At 36.6% G+C, this 19554-nt stretch overlaps 1 protein-coding gene across 1 annotated transcript in view; it reads right to left on the reverse strand.

The window, feature by feature from the left end:
- Positions 1-2211: 2211 nt before the first annotated feature.
- DCP1A (decapping mRNA 1A) overlaps positions 2212-19554 on the reverse strand; it is a 35229-nt gene continuing 17886 nt past the window's right edge. The window contains exons 5-9 of the mRNA XM_059823304.1: positions 17885-18023; positions 8617-9381; positions 5937-6002; positions 3946-4164; positions 2212-2322 (exon numbers count right to left, since the gene is read on the reverse strand). Of these exons, the coding sequence (XP_059679287.1) occupies positions 2242-2322; positions 3946-4164; positions 5937-6002; positions 8617-9381; positions 17885-18023 (1270 nt within the window). The 3' untranslated portion in view covers positions 2212-2241. The remainder of the gene's footprint in view (positions 2323-3945; positions 4165-5936; positions 6003-8616; positions 9382-17884; positions 18024-19554) is intronic.

Raw genomic sequence — 19554 nt, forward strand, 5'->3', positions numbered from 1 at the left:
TATGACTCTAAGTTAAAGATACTCAAAGTAGAGCCAAACTCTCCTAACGGCACTGCTACTCTAAACAATATTACTTTTATCAACTGTACATGACTGAAGAACTCAAATACAACTCCTTCCTACCATTTCTATAGATCTTTGGATATGACTGTATTTAGGAAACAGTACAAATATGCACTATCAGCTTCCAATATTTCTATTCTTAGAAACTTTTATCAAATCTTGCTTTGAAGAAACCGGAAGCTGTCCGGAAGAAGTGAGACGGTTATGGACTTAATCTTTGTGAAATTCAGATAAAAAGCAACTCTCTATTTGGTTTAGGCTATCCATTGTTGTTCAGAGGAACTGCTCATTGGTTTGTCCCTTTTAGTGAAACATTTTCTAAAAAACCCAACAAAACAAATTAGTTTAGACCTTAGATCTAATTTGAGTCTCAGTTTTCATGTGCATATACAGTATTACATTTCTAGAATTTATATAGGAAGCTCCTATCTTCTTTATCAAGGCTGAGTTCATATTGCTGAATTCAAATGCTATGATTAAAGCCAATACATTTCTTGATGAATGTGCATGACATTAGCATCTTTCCCTGAATCTGGTACATTTTTCTAACAAAATACTATATATTTTTAACTGGAAACACTAAACTCAAAGGCTGAGAAGAGCTTTTCAGAAGGCAGGTAGTGCTAAACAAAATATATTTTCCACTAAAAAGCTATGAAAAAAACCCTAAAATAGATCAAATACATAAAAATGTAAATATTTGTTGTATCTAAAACATACCAATTTGTGAACAAGTCACAGTTAAAGCTCACTTACTAGTTTCCAATGAAATGACCATGCACCTTGACTATGTCAACATTAACTAATCCTTACGATATATACACATACATATATGTCATAAGGAGCCAAACATTTTTTTTCTTCATATTTCAATAGTGCTTGAGGGAAAAGAAAGCAGCAGTGCATCATAACTCACTACAGATTATCTTTTTACTCAATAAACCCAAACTTTTCTACTGGAAAAGCATCCTTTAAAACTACTATTGCTGGGGTAAACTGGGACCTGAAGTCTTATTAATTACTTTTTGCATGCCTTTAAGAAATAAATACAAGCCATGAGTAAACCAACACAGCAGCAAAAGAAGCTATAATTAGACATTTTCTGATTTCAAATGGGAAAGTATTCAGTTAAATTCTTACATTAGTGAATTACTAAATCACATATAAGAAGCGATAACATTTTAATCAGATAAACTTCAGACTATGAAGTGTGCACTAACAATTTGGGGAGAGGGCAACAGAAGAAAAAGCATGCATTTGTTCCCCATCTGCATAGTTTTCAACACAACTGAGGAATGAAAGCTAACTATGACATGGTCCATCCTTAAGCTAAAAGGGAAACAAAGTAGTTAAATTATAATCAAACATTGCTGAACAGGAAGAGGGTCTTCCAGTGGTGGGCTCCTAACTATAAATTTAAAACAAGAGAACTTCAACATGCAACAGAATGACTCTGTTGCTTAAAAAAAAAAATAATAAAATGATACAATCACTGAGGATTTTGCATATTTCAAATTTTGCCTTTTTAGAGAAAATGGCCTTACTCACTTGGATACCTGTTCAATGTCAGCGACGCGGAAGCAAGTAAGATTAATGGGATATTTAAAAGATGACTTTATGTGCATTAGCTAAAGACTGTCAATGTATTGAGCAAATCACATTTTTAAACTTTTTGTTAAATATTTAGCTGCAAAGGCCTGGCTTCCAGACCCGTTCCTTCCCCACACCTGCCAGCTTAATCACAAGGCATTTTGCTCTCCTTTTGCTCCATCTTTCAAAATGGAACTAGGTTCCCACAACTACATTTTGTCCTGGTGTGGTGTAGTGTACTGTGTATTTGCTGGTTTAAATAGTATTGAGTGTAATCCTTGAACAGTGAATACAGCTAGGAGTGAAAGCCAGAGCCAACATTTGCACATTCACTTAATGCTAATGAGAGCTCAAATGCAACTTAAGTCCCCTCCCCAATAAAAACAAAGGTTTGCTGGTGATGATCACAGTGAAAACCTCGATCACTTCTGAGAACATTACTTTCATAAGTATTTAAGGAATAGTCTTTCCTAACAGGTTCAAATTCAAGACGTTGAAAACTAAATATTCTTTTACAAAAATATTAGTTTTATAGACGAGGCATAATCGTTTCTAAAATGGATATATTTTAAGTAGATTTAGCTTCAATTATAGCTTAATGTTGTCTGTATTCTTGGTTAGGACTTGCAAGTAGACTTCATGAATAGTGCTGAGAAAACGGGAATCATTCTGCAGGGAAAAAAAACAAAAACATTAGTAAAAAGATGCAAAAAAAGTTTAATTTAACGCCATTTAAGCTGTGCATTAGGATTCCTCACAGTGATAGCTATCTGAGAGTTAAAAGAAGGGAACTAGCTGCATACTTGTACAAAAGGCAATGCTTTTTGAACAACATACAGACTTTGAACCATGACGCTGGTAAGACAGTTAAAAAGATGACTAAGCACACTGGATGCTCAAACAAACAGAACAGGGGTCACTAGGTCAGCCTTGGCCACATAATTTCACTTTCCTCCAGAGTCCAAACCTTAGTCTTGGACACAGAGAATTCCATCCTGCTTACAGGCTCCCAAATAAAGTCTGTGTGAGTGTCAGAAGTAATGTTATTTCTGTCTGTCACACCAGCATGAAACGGATGGCAGTGTGTTATACAAGAATTCTCACGTCAAAGCATGACCAGGAAGTGATTAGTTTAATCTATAGACAATATTTAAAGGTATTTCTTGAGTCTAATTCCTTCAAATGACAAGTTTGCAAAACTGGTATCTAATGAGCTAGCTTGAAGATGTAATATTCTTTTTACAAGATCTGCACAGTAAATTTGGTATCCTGCTTAGAGTGCTGTGCAAGTACTTCCATGCTGCAGGGTATGCCTATTTTGGTCTTCATTCAGCTATCTCGCTATACAAAGAGAAGACTGGAGACAAATACTCCAATCAGCTCCCTATAGTCACCACAATGATGTTCTTCAGACTACCAAGTGAGAATCAGTGTGCTACGTCTCCAATGAGAATAAGACTTCTGGCAGTTGAGCTCAGTTGCAAGACTTACAAGTAAGCTAGTTTAAGTCTTTAAAGAGAAAAAAACCCATACACACCAATACACAAAAAGGTTATGCAAAAAGGAACAACATAAATAAATCAGGCAACCTAGCTAATGATGGGATCTGGTAGTGGCCCTTTTTGGTCCTAACAACTTTATTGCTGGGAAGATATTGTTATTTTTAGACTTGCATTTTGGGTGTAAGCTCTACTAACATGAGCATGGAGGAGGCAAGAGAATCCTGAGCTAACAAAACACAGTTTGTCATTCATGGCAACTTCACCATGACATTAGAGGTCAAAATTATCTCAATGCATGGCTACTCTCAACATCACAGATTTAATTCAACTGAACTTCTTAGAAATAGCAGAACTAGAACTTTGCAATTTCCATTTCAAAGACACATACTTCGCTTAAAGATCAGGAACAGTTCTAGGGAACTGGAAACACGAAACCTTTCCTTGGAAAAGCAGGAACACTTACAAGGACAACAAAACCAACCCCCCCATCCCCATACCAGGGCTTCTACTAGCGCAACTTTTTCCTCAGATGTCCACAAATTCATATGGATGTGAAAGGACACATCCGATGTACAGCTGTGTCCTTTTAAGTCCTCCATCTTGCAACCAAAAGGAGGAGGCTGTGCCATACTATGTGTACAATGTGCAGTAATCTACCCCTTCCAACAGAAAGGAACAACTTTTGTAATGTTTCAGGGCAAAAGGAGTTACAGAGGTACAGAATTTCTCAGTACTGGCTACTGTACTTGGAACCCCATCCCTCAGAAACTGAGCTCTGTAAAGACAGGACCTTTATTAGATGTATCAGTGCTTCTTGAAGCTGAGACCTACTGAGAACAGTAGGAGGTATAGTCTGAATTTCTGTTGTTCCAAGTGTTAAAGGCGAAGAAGAATTTGCTTTATTCTCCACTTCAGTAGCTTTTGCAGCTGACTGCTGAAAAACACTGGGAGACAAGAGAATTGAAGGCGTTACTGTAGTTGTGGCTGTAACAAACTGCGGAGGTGCAACCTGTAAAAGAATAGAAAATTAATAAGCACAGTGTCCAGTAAGAATGAATACTGTTATAAAGGCTGGAGAGATGAGCATAAAAAAAATTGTGGCCACTATTATTCAGTCAAATATTACAGAATAGCTGCTCTTAATGAAGAAATATCTACCTATGAAGATTAGTAGCAATAGTAATTCTCATTTTAAAAGCTGAAGAAGGTAACATTCTTGAATATTATTGTATGTAGACTCCTCCCTCCTCACATGGTTGCTACCTTCCACAATATTTGAAACATAACACATAGAATAAGAGATGAGCTTTTCACCTAGGTAATCAAAGGAGCCTGTAGTTGTTTTGCAAATTACTATTTTCCATAGGAGTTTACAGAAAGGCTAGTCCTGCTTCCCAGCCCCCTGCTTCTATGGTCTCCAACAAATACACTTACAATTTGAAGTAAAGTATCTCAAAGATATTTAAAATGACTGATGAACTATAATTAAAGCATTGGAGTACACTGAATTATTCTCATTCTAAGTACATTCTCCTTTGGGGGGGGCAGGAATATTTTGAGGACTATCTTCCCACCTCATTCTTCCACAGGTCTGTGTCCATTTCATTACAGAAATCCACATGAGTATTATATTTGCATAAAGTGGATGTGAATTAATATCAGCTTTGAGCAACTCTGACATCTCCTGATAACTGCAATTATTATTCACAATGATGCAGTGTGGGATTTCAGCTGAAGACAACGTGTTTAAAACAACAAATGCAGTTTTACCACACAACATGCACACATTTCTTAAAATTCTAAAATGCATGTAAACGCATGTAAATGCTTTTATTTAGATAATTACCAACTGTGTCATGAACAGAATGTATAGCTTGTCTTAGAGCAGGCCAGTAGCTAAAACAGCATTTTACTATAAGCAGGACCGTTTTCACTGCCTTCACAATCAGATCTGGGCATGCTACTAAAACTGCTTTTATGTAGTGCAAGTTGGACAAGAATGAGGCAATTTAAGAGATTTGAAAAAGGAGGGGGTCAGTAAAGGAAAAGTAGAATTAAATTACGGATGGTATCCTGAAAAGAGTACATAACAAAAAGGTAATTAAAACCAATTCTTGACGACTTGACTATTACCAGTTATTTTTTTAACTGTAACCTGAAATTTTATATTGACATTATTTAGAACTGTTATTCAAAGGCAGTTCTAATAATGTTAAATCTGTGTTTAGATCACTAAAACTTGCTATTAAAGAGTTTTGCAGTAACAAATGCTTGTTATTCTTTTCTTCCTCTATCTTCCATTTTTTTCACTTGGTATCTTTTTCATAAAATACAAGGTATCTCAGGAAAACTGAAAGAGACAGTAAGGCAAGGATTGCATTTTACACCTCTGGGGTGCTTAAGGTTGGGCTAAGGCTAATAGACCCTACTGCAATATTATAGCATTAGTACTGCTTGCTTACAAGATAAAAAACCAGTTCAAATGGTGCAAACTCAATGCAAGATTGCAGATCCAAAAATGTATTCTCATTTCTGCATTAGCACCAACAATAAGAGGCACCATACAACGAGAAAGTGTACTCATTCATAGCAGTCTACGGAAACTCCCCCTTGCTTTTAGTACAGCTTGTTTCTGCTTTGTAACAGCACTTTAAATACTGTCAGTGGGCAATGACTAGTTGAGATACCACCTGCTTACCACAGCTTTAACCCCCCTCCCTCCCCCCCTTTTTTATTTTAAGAAAACCAACAAACAATTAGCAGAGGTACTTATTCACTTACTTGACTTGCTTTAGACAAAGTCTTCGGCTGTGGAAATACTTCTGGTTCCTTGTTTTGTTGTACAGTCTAAGTTAAAAAGAAAGCATAATTCTCAAGTTAGCATCCACAGCTCAACTCCCAGTGGTGGTTGTTTTTATGAAAGCACAAAAATGCAAATTCCAATAGATTTTAGATGTAATTCAATCCATTTTGTAAAACTGATATAATCAATGGAAGTTGGAAAAAGAGGAAAGATTTGAATTTATTTTTTATGCTTTCAGTATTACAGCAAACCTGTAAAGCCATAACAAAACACTTCTGAAGACAGACCACTACCCTTAAAAAAAAATCTAAACATTAAAACACTGAAACTGGGAACAAAACGAATGCTACAAAGTGAAGAGTTCATCACCTTGTAATCAGTTTGGTAAATTGCCAGGAAGGTTAAATTCAGTATTTTTTTCCTAGGAGTTTTATCTAATCACCTCCACAAGAATTAAATGCTGTTTTCTGCTATAATTTCAGAAGTATTTTATACCTTTACAAACAGCATCCAGATATTTCTTTAGTCAGATTTCAAGACCATACTATAATAAAATTCAAGTATTATAAAATATTAGAAAACACAATAAAAGGCATGTAGATAAGGTATATTAGTAAATTCCTGTGGCATTCTTTGAAAGGCTTGTTATAGAGATTTGGAATACCTCTTCGCAACACAGAACAGGAAAAAACCCTTCGCAACAGACGGTACTTAGCTTATTTGAACTGCAATGAAAAACACTCAGGGAATGGATAGTCCTTAATGACAAAAATAAAATTAGCTTTATGAAGTGGTAACAAGCACAAGATCAAGTTCTTAAAGTCTAATTACACAAGAGTTAAGAAGTCTTTTGCTAGTTTGAGAATATATTCAGACTATGGAGAATTTTCTAACGAAAATAGGTACACACAGTGGAAGGAAAAAAAAGGGTATAAGACTGGCATATGAAGAGCTAATTCCCAAGGCTATCAAGCAAATGTTGAATAAATGCAGTCAAGGGCAGTTACGGATAAACCCAACCGGCTTTTCTAAATGCTCAAAAATGTCACAATCTTCAGTCAAATCTGTACCAAGATTTAGCAGTACATGAAAGAAAAATACTGCTCAGAACGTACAGTTCTTCAATACTAGATCAAGATAACTGCTCAATGCTGTACCTGGACCTCCTCCTCCCTCTGCAAAGTGACTCAGTCCAAACATCTCAAAAGGTGATTGCTAGTAAAATAATACTAGCACCTAGCAGTCACAGCCTTCTTGAAAATTTTCAAGAACAGCAGTAGTTTAGAAACAAGGTAATTAGAAAGATGGCACAATGAAAACACACCCATTGCTTAAACATTAAGACAGGGATAACTCTTCCGAGGACAGAAAAGCAACACTTGAAAAATACAGGGTATTCTAAAATAATGCTTAGGACAAGTTACAGGCTGAAGAGGTGAGCTTTTGATTAGATCTCTGTTATGAATAAGTCATCACCATAACCATAGCAAAGAGCAGCAGCTGACCCAGACAGGGCTACCAAAGATCTTGTTAAAACCCAGTGGCAAGCACTGGATAATAATAAACGTTAGGAAATTCATGCAGATATAGCTGTAAGTAGTTTTGTTTGGTGTTTTTTATTCTTGCCTCACTGTACCCAAGATGCAAGAAGACATGATCAAGCGCTGGCTTAGTCTGCATTAATGTAAATAAAATAAAATAATAATGCAACAAAACAAAATAAAATAATAATGCAACAAAACAAAATAAAATAATAATGCAACAAAACAAAATAAAATAATAATGCAACAAAACAAAGAGAAGTCTTTGGATAACCTCAGAGGCTGGCACTACAAAAAGTTACGCCCTTTGGAGAAAAAAGAAATCCAATAACCCAAACTCATTCATGTCTTTACTACTGACATAGCCAATTACACAGCAGAACATCACTAATTGGCTTTGTGTTATAAATTAGTTTCTATCACACGCATTAACCTTACAGACTAGCAGTGACATTTTCACCTAGTCTCTCAAAACAAATTTACTGCTTTGGCTTATATTAAGGCATAGACAATAGATTCTCCTCCAAGAAATAAAAAGTTTAAGAGTTCCTTTGTAAGCAATACTAGGATAAAACAAACCAAGGTGGTCAATTAGACAAAATAAATCTGTTTACGATCCATTGTACTAACTAACAATATCTCAATGTAGTCCACAGGTATCCCCAGCAGAAGGGGGTCAAAACAGCCAAAGCAAAATAACCAGAAACAGCAAATTGTTAATTTTGTACCTTCAAAGAAGGGACAGGCTAGATTTCCATAGCATCAACTCTCATAACACTGATCAGTCTGTAACCTTCTGTCCCTTCTCAGATCATCAGTTCTTAGCAGTATTTTTCTGACACAAGTACAGATGAATTCTTTAGGACTTACTCATCTCCTAACAGCACCCGCTTGAAAATCCTCCTCCTCTACAGACAGGTCTGTCACTGATAGCAGATGCTAATGATATCAAACTAATGGAACTGGATTTCTAAGTTAGCAATTCAGTCAATATCACACAGTGGAAGTCCTTAATTATTTTTAAAAGGCTAATATGTAACAGCACATTTTCCAAGGGAAAATAAATGTAGTCTAAAAACAGTCTAAAGCGTCATTGATATAAAAACCCACAGAATACCTGAAGGGGAGAGATTATCTTGCTGTTCAAGGTTGACGGCTTACTGTGAGATTCTTTGAAGCTTTCTGGTGTTGCAAGTTGGCCAACCGAGGCAGAGATGTTTGGTGTTAAGGAACTCTTAGTGAGAGACTGCTGTTGCATTTGGTCATGCTGTGGGGTCAACCTGAGTTTCTGGAGAAGATCAACACTTGTATGGGATGTATTTGAGACAGTTCCTGTATTTGTTGATGTCAAGGGTGCTATAAGCTGGCTTTGGCCAGCCATTAGATTTTGTGGAGCATGGTTCACTTCAGATGGCGGCTGATTCACTAGTGGGGATATCTGCTTGGCAGCTTGCTGCATAACTTGCATTATACTGTTGTTTTGTTTTAGGCCGGGAAGCATCTGAGCAGGGGCAGCTTCCATTGTCGAGGCTGAATTAAGAACAGGGCTTAAACGAACTGAGTAGGTTGAAACACTTTTTAAATCAGGCTGGGAAACTGAAGCTGGAGGTATTAGCATAGGTGTTAAACATTCCTGCTGATTCAAAGGATTGGCACTGGTTTTAACGCTTGGACTTTCAGATTTCCCTAGTGATTGTTGCATTACTGTTGATTGGTCAAAGGAAAAAGGCAAGAGCAAATTGTGCTGCTCTCTGGCAGAGATGTCAGTCTGCAACTTCTCCATTCTCTCTGGATTGGGATACGGAGCTGCGGGCTGTTCCTTTGGTACAGAGGTTCCAAACAGTTCCTCTAAAGTCAGATGCTTCTGCCTTGACTGAAATGGCTAAAAAGAAGGGAAAAGGAAGTTTTTCAGTTTAAAGATATACATACCACTGTGCATCTCACACGGTCTATTACAATTTCAAGAAAACTATGAAAGACAACTAGGTCAAATGCATTTAAAATACAGTTTGGATATCAAGTGTGCCCTACTTGCAGGAATTTTGGAATCAATTTAATTTACAAGGAACATCCTATGTAAGCTTTTTCTCTACAGCCTTTTAAGGACAGACTGTGTGCTAGTAGTAAAGAAAGGAGAAGGCTATGGATTCTATCATTAAAATGGCACCTGCTATCAACGATCAGCCCTAACTACACAAGGCACTTTGGGGGGTGGGAGGAGAAGAACATACATGTTGAACAAAATCCACGTAGAATTTATAGAGTTGGAAATAATTAAATGGCCTAAAAGATGGGAAAGGAACAGAGAAACCTGAAGATACACAACTGATCTAGCAATACATGCCTAGACAGTTATTCTCACCCTTTTCATTAACAATGCAAAATATACTACAATAGGTAAAAGAACTGAATAAACCTAAACATATGTGTATGTGTATATATATCTCCCTGAAAAGTGTATATGTGTATACATATATACACACACAGAGTTACATCTACCAGTCCTTTAGTCTCTCGCAAAAATTCACATCTAACCTACACCACTGACATTGTTAGAAAAATCTGATTTTAAGGATATCATCACCTTAATATTTTGCTGAAATTATTTAAAAATATCTTTCACTAAAAGATAAAAGAAACAGCTACTAATACACTTAATCTCAAAATTTTCCTTTTTTTTTTTTTAAAGGTTGCACAGGACCAGAAGTTATGTAAACCAGCTGGACTAAAATACAACATTCTGTTCAGAAGACTGAATGGCCTGCAGCACAATTCCAGTGTATTCTGATGGTATGTCTAAACAAAGATGCTATTTTATAATGACAACGACTGTACCATGACATTGCTATGCTAGCTCTAATTTTACTAGCACAGATAACAGCAGTGAATGTATGGCAGTACAGGTAGCATGCAAGTAGCCTAACAAAAAACCTTGAGCTTGAAATCATATTGACTTCTGCCCAGGTTACTAATCTCTACTGCCATTGTTGTTATTCATTTTTAGCTAGCTTAAAGTCAGACACGCTTTCATTTTGCAGCTGAGACATTCTATAGTTTATAAACCTTGTTAATTATGTTAGGAATTCTTCCTAGAAAGTTGTTCTTACTTTTCTCCACTGATCTTACTGTTCTGAAGACCTGTCCTTCAACGGTAAAGATTCCGTTAAGAGAAAAATCACTATTCCATCTCATTTCAAAGTCAGCTTTTCACCTGACTAGCAACTGACTAGCTTTCCTTTATTAATACATTACAATATTCAAGTAATAAACAGAAATCTCTACCATGCTCTGATCCAAGTCAGACTAGCCCCTTACATGGATACAGTCTCAAACATGAAGTTTATTTCCATCCTGAAGTATAAACCACATCTTTTGCCTGTCCCATCTCTGGCTGAGGTGTATTTTGAACGTATCATCAACTCAGTGTTATGAAGACCCTTATCAGCAGGGGCTGCAAAAAGGCAACATGATCACTTCACTTGATAGGAACAGTGTGCTGCTCAGAGGGTTTCTCCAGAAATCAGTTCAGATATACCGAAACATGAATTAGCAGTCAGAGCTGGCACTATAAAGTTTAATTTCAGTGTTCTGGTTCAGTTTTGCCGATTGCTGGCACAAAAACATTTCATGATACAACTGATTTTCATTTTGAACTGACAAGATAAAAAACTTGAACTTCATAATATCACAGAGAAGACATCACAGATTTGGGAATAAAAATAAATGTCTTTAGCATGAAATGAAGTTAGTCAATCAACATACAAGTGTGACATTTTGGAGGGGGTTTAGGAATCTCACCATACTTACATGTACAATATTTTTTAATTTCACTGGTCACCTGTTTCAGGTAAATGAAAAATGTATTTTTACAGTTGAAATGGTATGTTTTTCCAGTAATCCTCCAGTTGTCCATGTTATTAAAAATGTGATTAAGAACATACATATTTGTGATACATTTGAACCCAGTTAACTAGCTTTACAGAATTATTATCACTTATGTTACCCAATTTTTCCAGTATCTCTGCAGCTATTACTTTAAATAGCTCAACAGAATTAAAAATGTGCTATTTTACCTGTTCTATAAATCGACTGTGTCCCTTGAATTACTTCAGAACAATTTGTTAGAATCTTATCTTTCCAATTTTCCCCTTACTAGTTATTTGATTTCTGTTCTGCAATTCCATGTGCTGATTGCATACAGTCTACATGGAGTGACCCAAAAGAAAATATCTTATTTTAAAACAAAGCCTTAGGCAACCCTGCTGCCAGGTCTCAAGACCAGGCATGCAGCAAGCAGAGCTGGCTGCCAGGGGTCAGTCTATCACTTGTGCTGATCCAAGAGCAGAGGTGCTGCTGAGGGGCTAGAGGAGGCTGTGATAGCCAATAATCCCAGCAAACTCCCCACCTCGCATTTTAATTAATTGTTACTACACTAAACAGATTTCTGCAGCCCATACCCTAGCCCTAACCTGTACTGGAAATTATTTACTACTACTACTACGACAACATAAGTATTTTGTTTACAAGTACTAAGTGCAAGGTTGCACACATTTTCATAGGGCATTTCATTTTTCAGAAGCAGTGGTTTATTGCATGAGAAACACAACAGTAAACTATGGCAAGGACAGGAGGCAGGCCTTGCAGCTTGCCTCAGCGGGGTATTTTCTGGAGAGAACCAGAACTGACCTTTCTGTGCCCACTGGATGGCGCTGAAAGCAGGCCCAAGTTACTTAGGTGTTACAGGGAATTTAGTTATTGCAGATTTTTTTTCTTCCCTAAATTTATCTCTAAAAAGTCTTGTATGAAGCTACAGCTTCTTTGTGCAGAAATGCTTACTAGAAAACGGAGCCAAATACTGAACTATTGCTACCACTTCCAGCCACTCCAGTGATGATACTAAGTATTTTGTAGGCAGTTTCCCGTGGTTCAGAGACAACATCTACATGAAGCAGAGGTTATTTTCACTAGCATTTTTACTGTGTTTTAAACTTTAATTACCGGAGTAACACCATGCTTTAGAATTGGTAGGTATTTGGATACAAGCTGATTCAACATGTTGTATCTAACACTTACCTGAAATAGATCTCAACACTAGTATTACCACAACTTGAGCAACATCCCTCCCCAACAACACTGAAATGTTTTGGGGTTTTTTTGTGGTTTGGGGTTTTTTTTTATTTTTATTTTATTTTTTTTTTTTTCACATGCAATATTTCCCTTCCTGCAGAATAATGAATATACTGTAAAAAAGTCCTTAACACAGGAAAAAAACAAACCCAAACAACACTCCTCCCCTGCCCCCAAGAAAACAAAAACCCCCTGAAGCAAACCAACACAAAATCACACACATTTTTTCCACAATCTTAAGTATGAAGGAATCAGCCAAGCTGACTGATATCACTACCAGCCGTACAAGCAGAGGTTCAATGCAAGCTACAGAAGTGTGGGAGAAGATAGGTAAACATATTTTCAGTTATGCCAAAGAGAATTCTATGCTGCCATGACTGAAGCACTTTCCATTTCTTCTCTAGCAATTCATTGTTGATTTAAGCTAGCAGGACTGTAGCTATAGCTTTGAAGGCAGCACTAATAAACCTTAAGTAAATTTCTCAAACATGAGAAAACGGGGCTTGAGTTCATGTGTGAAACACTGCAACACAGTGTACAGCTAACTGATGCCATATACAGTCCAATAATGTGGCAGAGGTAATTTTTTCTTGCTTCCTGGCTCTGCAAGTCATCCTGCACATTACCACAGACTGACGACTTCTAGAATCCGAGTTAGCCCATTTAGATATACTTGGATATTTACAGTAGTGGAACATAGCCTTATATTTTTAAATGCTAAGTCACAAGACAGAATTTAGGATCCTAAACATCTTGAAACCCATTAGTTTATTTAAAGCAGTAATACATTCAGCAGACAACACTGCAGGCATTCTACGAAGGAAATATTTTGGTACCAAAATAAAGTAGTAAGTGGAAAAAAAAAAATAGCACCTCCTTTATGTTTGGATAAAACATACCTGCTCTTGCATTTGTAATGAAGTTTTTTGTTCTGAAGGCTCTGTGCTTTCTGGCTTTGGAGGATTTGCATTTTGTTGCATTCCAGAACTTGATATAATACTTAAGTCACTGATCTGATTCTGGAAAAAAAAAATTAACACAAATACATGAGGTTTAAGTCTGCATTTATCCACTACTACAATCCTGTTTACATAGCACTGACTGAAATACAGATGATCTACAGAATAGTGATTTCTAAGACACTGTGGAATTCACAAATTTTAGGAAATAAAAATCATACTAAGACATCCACCATCTGGTATGTATTCATAAAGCTTTTACTCTTTATTATTAAAAAAACCCCAACCAAACCAAAACACCAACAACTGGCTTCATACTTTTTTCACTGAGAAAGAGAAAAATATAAATATAAAAAGGCAGGCTTTTTACATCCTTTATCTGTTTTAGCTGCTAATGAGGAAGTTTGCTATCCTTCATTAAATCAAGAACCAAAACTAGATACAACTTAGAAAAAAATCCTGTCAGAAATCATTCTAAACGGTTGGCAAGAGAGCTTGCCACTGACTTATTTCCACCAGATTTAATTAACCATGTATGTGTATTTTCAGAAGGTGTTAATTTGGTTTTCTGTGAACAAGGCAAAAAACAGACAAGAGAGTTGCATTACAATAGACACTATGTTTACAGACTGAGTTGACTTTAATCTTTAATAAATAGATACATAAACGAAAATAGAAATTGTATTACAGTTTAAATCACCAGTGAAAAAACCCAAACTGTAGAACAGTCTAGCTTTCAATAGATGAACTACACCTTATGCATATAATATAGCAGAACATTAGCACAACACATGATGATTGCTCCGGTCACTTACACACAGCAGCAAAATATGGGTTAAACTTTTTAGCAATAAGTTAAAAACCAAACAATCTGAGATTTATTATTCTTTTGTTTTCAATTTGTAATTGAAAGCAATAGACACAAAATCAAGACTATATATTGTGGCTTAGGGACAGAGGCAAGAAGCAGTTTCTCCCATCTTTCCGACTTTTAGCCACTAACTTGAAGGTCAAAACTCTTTGTGCCTGAAATGCTGGATGCTTTGTGGTTACAAAATCAGACAAAGCATAGTTTTTTTTTCACTAGAGGATATTTCCATGCTCATACTGAAACACACACAAAACACCACACTATAAAAAGCATCCATTCACTTCATTAAAAAAAAAAATCTCAAAATTCATTCATTTTCACATATGGACTTGATGTAGAGAGTACTTGAAGGATTAAGCTGTTTTGGAATCCTAGATTAAATCACTCAGACCTTCATAAATCTCTTTTTCACTCTCTCTGCCCTCTTCTCATGCTGACACTCTGCCAATCTCATGTGGGCTGCACAACAAGGATTACTGTATGATCCATCTGGAATGTACCAGGCAGATAAGTACTTTCTGCTCCTAAATACAAATTCATGCATAACTACTGAGTGCCATAAAATAATTAAAAAAAAAAATTAAGACAGGAAAGGTCTCTCAAGAAGCTATCTTCAACAAGTTGGTTACCTAATTATGTTAATATTGGCATACCTCTGGCACACTGATTTTGGAACTCCTTGTAGCCAAAGTTTGTTGCTAAAGCTGAGGTGGTCAACAGAACATTCTGCAAAGAAGTTGGCTTGAAACGTGACCAATATCGCTCAGTTCTGTTTATCTGGAAACTTCTATGTAACTACAATCATAGCAGGCTATGGGATTATGTTCAACAGATTCAGTTTACAGTTCCCATACATAAAAAGGAAATTAAAGAATTATTCTAGTTTCACTAGTGTTCTAAAAGCATCACGAAACAACACACACACACACTAACAACTAATCAAGACACAAAAACCTGAATTATATAGCAGCTGTACTGTAGTCCATGCCCTGCATATTTCCCTAATGTATTACAGGCAGCACAGATGTAGACTGTCGAGCACAAAATCTGCATACTATTGCCTGTTTATCAGCAGTTTACTTGTCTACAGAGCTTCATCCATAATGCTTAGGAACTTTGTTTCTAGCAAAAGCTTTTCAGTACTGTCACACAAAAAAGATCTGAAAATTAGGACAGGAGAAGCTGGAATATCCTTTCTTTGAGTAATTTTTAAGAGCCATCTGTTAGAAATGTGTATTATCCAATACTGCAAGGACAAAGAGGAAGAAAGGCTTCATCACACCCTAAGAGGGCACTAGCAAAACAGTGAGTTCTTGTGGTGTGTAGTTTCTTTTTTTTGTTTGTTTTGTTTTGTTTTTTTTCCTTCCCAAAAAGCCTTCAATTTCTTCAAATCCATCTCAATTGATACAACATTGAAAGATGAGTCATTCAGGTTTTGATGCTTCCTTCTGTGTTCTCACAAAAACTGCTAATTCCACAATACTGGTCTTCATGCAAAGATACCTTCTCCCCAAACAGCATTGATACTCAGAGAATCAGAAGCCATTGATTTTTTTTAATCTGTATTTAAAGTGTTCAAAACCACATTACTGATTTTCAGCAATGAGTATCTAGCCTGGGTCAAATATATTGTTTGGTTTGTCACACTCACCTGCCCTCAACCTACATCAGAAAGTGATAAATTGGCTCATACAAGGCTTAATCCACATGTTTAATTCATTCATTAATTCATTCTTGATTAATTCTTTTCTCCTCGTCCCAAGTTGTACTGTAACAATCTAGAGTCCTACAAAGACTCAAATCCCAAGTACCCAAAGGAACTCTGCTGTGACCTACTGCACAAGCAAGTTCTGGAAGGAATCAAGCACTCTACTAATGAGCTAACTCCTCTCCTGCCAGTACAACAACAAAAAACCATACCATAGCTCTGCAGTGTTATACTTACACATTACTATTGCACGTTCTTGCATTATTATACTTGGAGAGGCACGTTCAGAATCTTTTTTGGCTCTCCCACATATTACCCTTATATTCATCCTGCATGTATGAATTTGGTCTTCAGGGCTATATGAAATAATTCTTTCCTAAGACAACTAATATTCTCCTTCATTATGTAAACTTGTGAATTCAGCACTGGCAAAAGATACCAGACTCCTCCTTCTGAAATCAATTAATTTATTTAAAGGATAGACACACAGTAGACAGGACAGGAGTAGTAAACTGGGGAACAGAAGGATAGGGGAACAGTATTGTTCTACTTAGTCTACAGCTATTAAAAATATGCTTCATAGATTCTACAAATGTACTAAATCTCTAATACCACAAGACTTCTTTTGAGACTAAGAAGAGACAGATGCTGTTGTGCGTAATTTTTATTTGCTATTCCCAAAGCAAAAAATTTTCTCACAGCAGTAGAAATTGTTGTAAAAATGGGTCTATCAAGCTACATTTCAAGTTGGATCACATGATCGGTATTCAACCTACCTTGCCTGACATCAGAGACTGTTTCCTAGTAAAGTGTACTTGAAAGAGGGAACAACAGATCAGTCTGAAAACAAGGCTACTGAAACAATGGCAGAGAATTCCTGCTCTTTAAACAAAACACAGCTGATGTGTTAAAAACTAGTTTTCAGATAGGCTTTCTTAAAAATGAAAATGTAGGCAAAGAGTTGACCCGTAAGGTAATAATTACAGAAATAAAACTTATGAATTCATGCAACACGCAAATCCCACACAAAATATGAGTTTTTCCCCACATTACCCCTTGTCTCTAAGTCATTGTACACCTATGCTTGTATCACAGACATGGGATAGTTCAAAAAGTTTTGGGCTTCTGTTATGTTTTTCAACATGCCAAAGCATTTTAGTATGCAGCTCAATGAATGCTCTTGATTATGGCATGAATCATAGCAGATCTCCTCAGTGACTTTCAGTACAGAGGGAAAAACTGAAAAACCAAAGTGTCAGCCACTACAAAGAATATTTACAATAACGGAATCTCAAGATCACAAAACCAGACATATTCAGTGGTACATTCATCTACAGTGTTACACATATACCTATTTGTTCACGTTTCCTTCAACAATCATCTCACAAAACAAGACAGCAGATGAGCCCGTGTCTGCATCTCCAGGTATCTGTTTTTAACATTGTATTTTTTTTCCCCCCCGCAGAAGGTAGCGATTCAAACATAAGAGTATACAGGCCCATTAAGTTATGGATTAGGTGCACTACTTTCCAATCTTGGGTCAGAGTGTATTGCACAGGACAATTTAGTATATCAGAATTATTCGCTATCATCTCTCTCTCAGAAATCACAGGGCATACTATTTCAGCAGACTCCATATGATGTCCTAAGCCCCTTATTCAGAAGTAGAAGTAGCCTTTATTTGTTCATAAGGGGGGGTGGGGGGAAGACATTTCCTTACTCGTTCATATTCATCCTTGGCTTTACTAAGCATTTCCAGGATGTCAATGGGCCTGTTTTCATTGCAGCCATTGGTTCTGCTGGGACTTTTTCTGTCCTGGGAAACTTGCTGGGATCTCTGAGCTTCTTGTTCTACCACTCTGTAACAGGAAAGGAGAAACAGGATTTTAAAATTTTATCTGGAGTTAACATCTTGCAAAAAGCAGTAAAGAAAAATGTACTCCCAGCATATTAACACATTTTGTTCTGCCTGTATAAAAACCTGACACATAGCTGACTAAAGTTACACAAGTTTTCATTTGCTACAAGGTTTATACAAGTCAAACTGTCAAATGGTCTGTACGATTTATCTCCAGTCCAGACAGTGCTGGTCTGTCTCTCCAAAAGTCTGCCTACAGTAAACACCACTTCTGTAAAACTGTCATATGTAGACATTTTTACAATAAAATATGCATTCAAGCACATGTTATACAAAAAGCATATGTATTATACCACAGACTAAAATATATTTTTTACTCTTTACTTCCTAACATGCATTTTTTCCATATTTAGCCAAATCAAGCCATGTTATTCAACAAAGTCAATAACAAAACAGTTCTAATTTAGGATGAGGCTTACCATTATACAACAGAACAAAGACACTGGGAAAGAAGAGAGCTGGCTCACACCAGATGTCTCTGGAGTCAGTCTGCAAGGAGGCTTACAGCATGTTACCCCTTACTCCCCACTTAAGGCTCTGGACAGAAGGGCAAACCATTTTCTTCTCTAGCTGCCCTGTAGTCATTCCAATTACCTGCACATCTACAACACATCTTTTCCTCCGGCCTATGGTGCCTATGCTTTTCACCACTTCTACTCCACCCCTACCCGCCTCAAGTATCAAAAAATTTCAGTTTCAAAGATGGTTAAGATATGCAAGATGATGATGTGTACCCGTTACATTTCATTAATAAAAGTAAAGGCAGCATATATTTCCACTCCTAATCCATACGCCGTTCACAAGATATACATGGCTGTGCAATGCGCTAAAGCTTATCCTCTTGAAATAAACACACACCAGCCTGTAATCCCTTCTTTTTTAAGCTGCATTAATCAAATATGTAAGAAAAAACAAGCACTGTAAACAGGGCAGAGCTCTGGAGCTGGCACGTCACTTGAGAACTCTCATGCTGTGGAACTGATGGCTGATGGGGGAGCCAAGAGGTGCCATCACAACAATCACAGAAAGTGTCAATCATTCAAGCCTCCAGTTTCTTTGAGCCCGTGAGGATTCAGGAGTAACTCTAGATTTTATAAACTGTAATTAGATATTTATATGCACCTCTATGTTTTGAGGAAAAAAAGTAGTTCAAGTCTTGGAAGTTTCTTCACAGTTTTCTAGCAACCAAGCCTCTTTACTTCCGTAGTTTAGCTGTGTTTATTTGAAGAAGGGTTAGATTTGGCTTTTAATAATTCAATGCTGCTTTCAAAATTACTTTGAAAATTTTCAATCATACAAGCTGCTTATTTAACCAGCTTCTCATTATTAGTACAGCTTTTTCTGTTTGTACGCAAGCATTCACCTGCAAACATAACTCAGAATAGGGAGGCCAATCTACACTCTGTCAGACAATTTCTAAGAACTGCAGCATGTGCTCGTTTGGATGAAGCAGCTCAGTACTGTGCAAATGT

The sequence above is a fragment of the Gavia stellata genome, chromosome 12 (genome assembly GCF_030936135.1).
Source record: "Gavia stellata isolate bGavSte3 chromosome 12, bGavSte3.hap2, whole genome shotgun sequence".
NCBI lineage: Eukaryota > Metazoa > Chordata > Aves > Gaviiformes > Gaviidae > Gavia > Gavia stellata.